Source organism: Chaetura pelagica, unplaced genomic scaffold (assembly GCF_000747805.2).
Source record: "Chaetura pelagica isolate M959 unplaced genomic scaffold, ChaPel_1.0 scaffold485, whole genome shotgun sequence".
NCBI classification, from domain to species: domain Eukaryota; kingdom Metazoa; phylum Chordata; class Aves; order Apodiformes; family Apodidae; genus Chaetura; species Chaetura pelagica.
In genome coordinates, this window is record NW_009953315.1 from 426089 (window position 1) to 429817 (window position 3729).

Consider the following 3729-nt stretch of genomic DNA (forward strand, 5'->3'; position numbering starts at 1 on the left):
TGCTGAACCACATGCAGGCAACATTTTAGAGTCTTTAACAAAAGCAGTAGATTGATGCCATGAACTGAGCTAAGTCATATCAAAAGGCATGCTCATCTGGGAGGAGGAGAAAGCTCAGAAAAAGGTGCAAACACTAGCACTCCACAAAGTATTCCTTATATACTATTTATCATGATAGGCACTAAACCAGTTCATAGACAAAAATCGACTATCCAATTTGGTCTGGGAAAAAAAAAAAAAAGTCTTCAGTATTTCCATTACAGCTTCCTGAAAAATTAAAAAGGCAATTTAAAAGAAAAAAAGAGGTTATCGTTTCCATAATGCCTTACATACCTACTGCCTATTCTGGTTTTATAGTTGCAACACAGCTAAGAACTAACTGGATTCTCATACTGTTAAACCAGGTATTGCCAATTTTCTTAAAATAAGGAACATTGATTTTAAGAGCTTTATACTAATTCAGGTTTGGAATTTATGGCTGTATTGAAAATTCAGCTCTAGGCTCTTTATATTTATTTGAGGCATTTTAGGAAGCCAGATATGAGAGGAGTTAGAAGGGGCAGGGGGTGCACCCTGCAATCCAGCTGCCGAGGTGAAGGGGACACAGTGATTCAATCCCTAATCAAAGCCATTTCAAGAAGCATCTCATATAAAGACAGTGCCCCACCATCATTCTCCCCTGCCCTACGACCATCTTTCAGTCTTCTGCTAAGCTACTTAACTCAGGGCAACTGCATTTCAGGAGGGATCACTGACTGGCCAAGTGAGTATCAACTCGCCATGCAGCTTCTAAAAGGTAAGCAAGACAGTACGAGTGCCAGGAGAGATGCCTTTCCATAGAAAGGAAGAGGTAGCTGTTGGGAGAATCTGGCTCTAGTTCATGCTTACACACTGCTGAGCAGCCTGAGCTGGGGCTGGGCTGCTGCAGCACAGTGTCCAAGCATAAAGACAGAAAGGAGGTAAGCTGACTGCAGGTTGTACGCAATGGCTGGATCATGCCAAGAGATGCTTTCCTGTCCTTGCCTTCTCCCTACAGCCTCCTCCAGGACTATAAATTTTTCATAATCAAGCCAAGTTTAGGAAGCTGAGCATCTTTCTGTAAACCAAAGTAGAGAAGAAGAACAGAACATGACAAAACCACAAGCTTGATTTCTTTTAACCCGTGCCAAAACCTCAATCCATAAATAATAAACAAACACACATGAATATAAGATCTGACTGCATATTCTAATGCAGCACACTGTATGGACTCATGACAGCTTCCATGGTCAGCCACCCACATTCAATCTGGCCACAGTGCCAGTGCCCATTTTCTTTTTAAAGACTTGGAACTGTTATCATTTATAGAAGGCCAATAGCAATAATCATTGTCTAGTGATCGCAAAAAAATTGTTACTAAAAATTGAACCAGACTTATTATATGAAAAAATTAACACAAAAAACCAGCAGCAACAAAAACTTAGGTGAAAGTAATAAATTAACCCTCAAGTACTTCCCTGCTTTAGAAGTTATTCTCTATTCTATTCAAGAAAGCAGACAAAATGCAGAAAACATTTCAGAAATGTTATGCATAGTGATCCCATCTCAACAAGAAAACAGAATTTGCAAACTTTCCCCTGATTAAACAGGAAAGAAAAGTTATAATCCCTCCTCAATACATGAGGAAGGTAAAATATGCATGGATGTCACCAAGACTAGTTTGAAATTTCCAAATACTTTCCCGACAGGCAGTCTGATTATCTTGTGTTGCTGACAAAAAAACGATTAATCACTACAGAAAATTCAGGGTGCCTCATCTTCTAGAACTTACTAGGAAGGTATCTGCAAAAAGCTGTAACACTTGACATATCTTACTTGATGTATTTTACAAAAACTTTTGAAAAGTCAAAAAAACCCAGACAGCTGGGAAGCAGGAGTTACTGTATTAAAAATTACAGCAACATCTCAGTGGAAAAAAACACCCAAAACCAACAAACCACGAAACACCCATCACCACCACCCCCCAAAAAAAACAAATCAGAAAACACCATACACACAAAAAAACCCTGTTGCATTGAAGCAAGACTCAGGCAAGAGCAGAACATCTGACTTTTTGCTCAACACAGAAAACCAGATGATTCAGAAAAGAAAGCCATGGAGTTGAACAGCAATCCTCTGTTAATCAATTAAGTAATATTACACTGAAAAACAGGCATCTCAAATTTTCTAGAATTAACAGATCCTGCTTTGAATACTCACCTGAAATATGAGCTGCATGTTGCAAGAACCATCTTATGGCAGGGAAATTCAGTGCCCTCAACAATCAACACTATATCAGTTAGCAACTGCTGTTCATAAAAGAATTTTAACTGCTCCAGCAAGGACACAGCATACTCGGTATTTATCTGCCTCTCATCCTGGGTAGACATGACTGTATTCCATTAATATTTCCAGGACCAGAGAGAAAAGTCAAGATCTTTTTGCCAGAGAAAGGTCAGTTGAACGTTTCTGAAGTAACCAGGGAGGAAACAGCAGGTCTGTAGCCTTCAGAAGTGATACTGATAAAAAAGGCAGTCTTATCTTGGACTGCTGAATCAGTATTTCAGACTTTGACCTACTATTAGGTCATCATGCTTTGACTTGATGTCACAATCTGTTCAGAGACTTTCAAGAGCATCTGCAGAGCCTCTGTTGAGATCTATGATGCAGGAAATGAATGAGCAAAAGCGAAGCCTGAGGTAGGTTTCGTGGTAACATCTCGTGATCAGTGGCTGCACTTCAGTGACTGAAAACAGGAAAATATAATTAATTTACACATTATCACTTTTTCAAAACCCTTTCACAGTTACCCCTTAAAATAATTGTCTAAGAAACTTACTTCTAAATTAGTACTTAATTACTTGCACAAAAAGTTTTTTGAGGAAAAAAATGAGGAAGAACAACCAAAAAAGTACTGAAATGAAAAGCAGAAGAGTTTGTACATTAATTCTCATCAAGGCCTAGTTTCATGAATTAGGATTATTTGTTTTGTCAACATAACTCCTAAGACTGGAGAGTTAAAATGAGGTTCAGGAAGACTTAATTCCTCTTCCAAGAATTACCCACTGAGCATTGATAAGATAACCACATTTTTTTCATTTGCATATTAAGCAGCTACTCTTCCTGCTCCTGTGTTTTTGTTTATGTAAAGCTTACCAGTACCAGGCCACTAAAAACATAAATGCTGTTTCTTCAACATTCTGTCATTTTCCAACTAAACTCAACCCATATCTTCCACTTCTGGCATTTTCCTAGAGAATAAGCAGAAACAGAACTAAGGCTTAAAAAAACCCTATCAGCCTATATTCCCAAAGCTTCATCTTCTCTGTGCAGAAGAGATTTATGTTTCACATTCCATATTTTTTCCTTGAGTCATTTCCTTACAGCCAAGTAAACAGGATCACTGTAGACAGCAGAAAACATAAATAAGGGGACAACAGGCACAAAAGGATGCTGAAATAGCAAGGATCAAAACACTTGAAGGGGTTATAAAACAGTGACCACATGCTACCAAAGTCTGTTTTCTTGTGTGGACTCTTCTCCTCCTATTAAAAATGGGTTCAGGTTTTATCTTTTCTTCCACGTGAACACAAAAACAATTTAGAATGGGATAGTTATGATACTCTGGCGTCTTTTATGATGGAGGTTTTATTGTCACAACCACCAAGTATTTCCAGATCTTGCACTGTTCTTTCACATTCCAAAAATCAA

At 38.3% G+C, this 3729-nt stretch overlaps 1 protein-coding gene across 1 annotated transcript in view; it reads right to left on the reverse strand.

Annotated features, from left to right (window-relative positions):
* KBTBD2 (kelch repeat and BTB (POZ) domain containing 2) overlaps positions 1-2408 on the reverse strand; it is a 6100-nt gene extending 3692 nt beyond the window's left edge. The window contains exon 1 of the mRNA XM_009998089.1: positions 2239-2408. Coding sequence (XP_009996391.1) covers positions 2239-2408 — 170 coding nt within the window. The remainder of the gene's footprint in view (positions 1-2238) is intronic.
* Positions 2409-3729: the final 1321 nt, after the last annotated feature.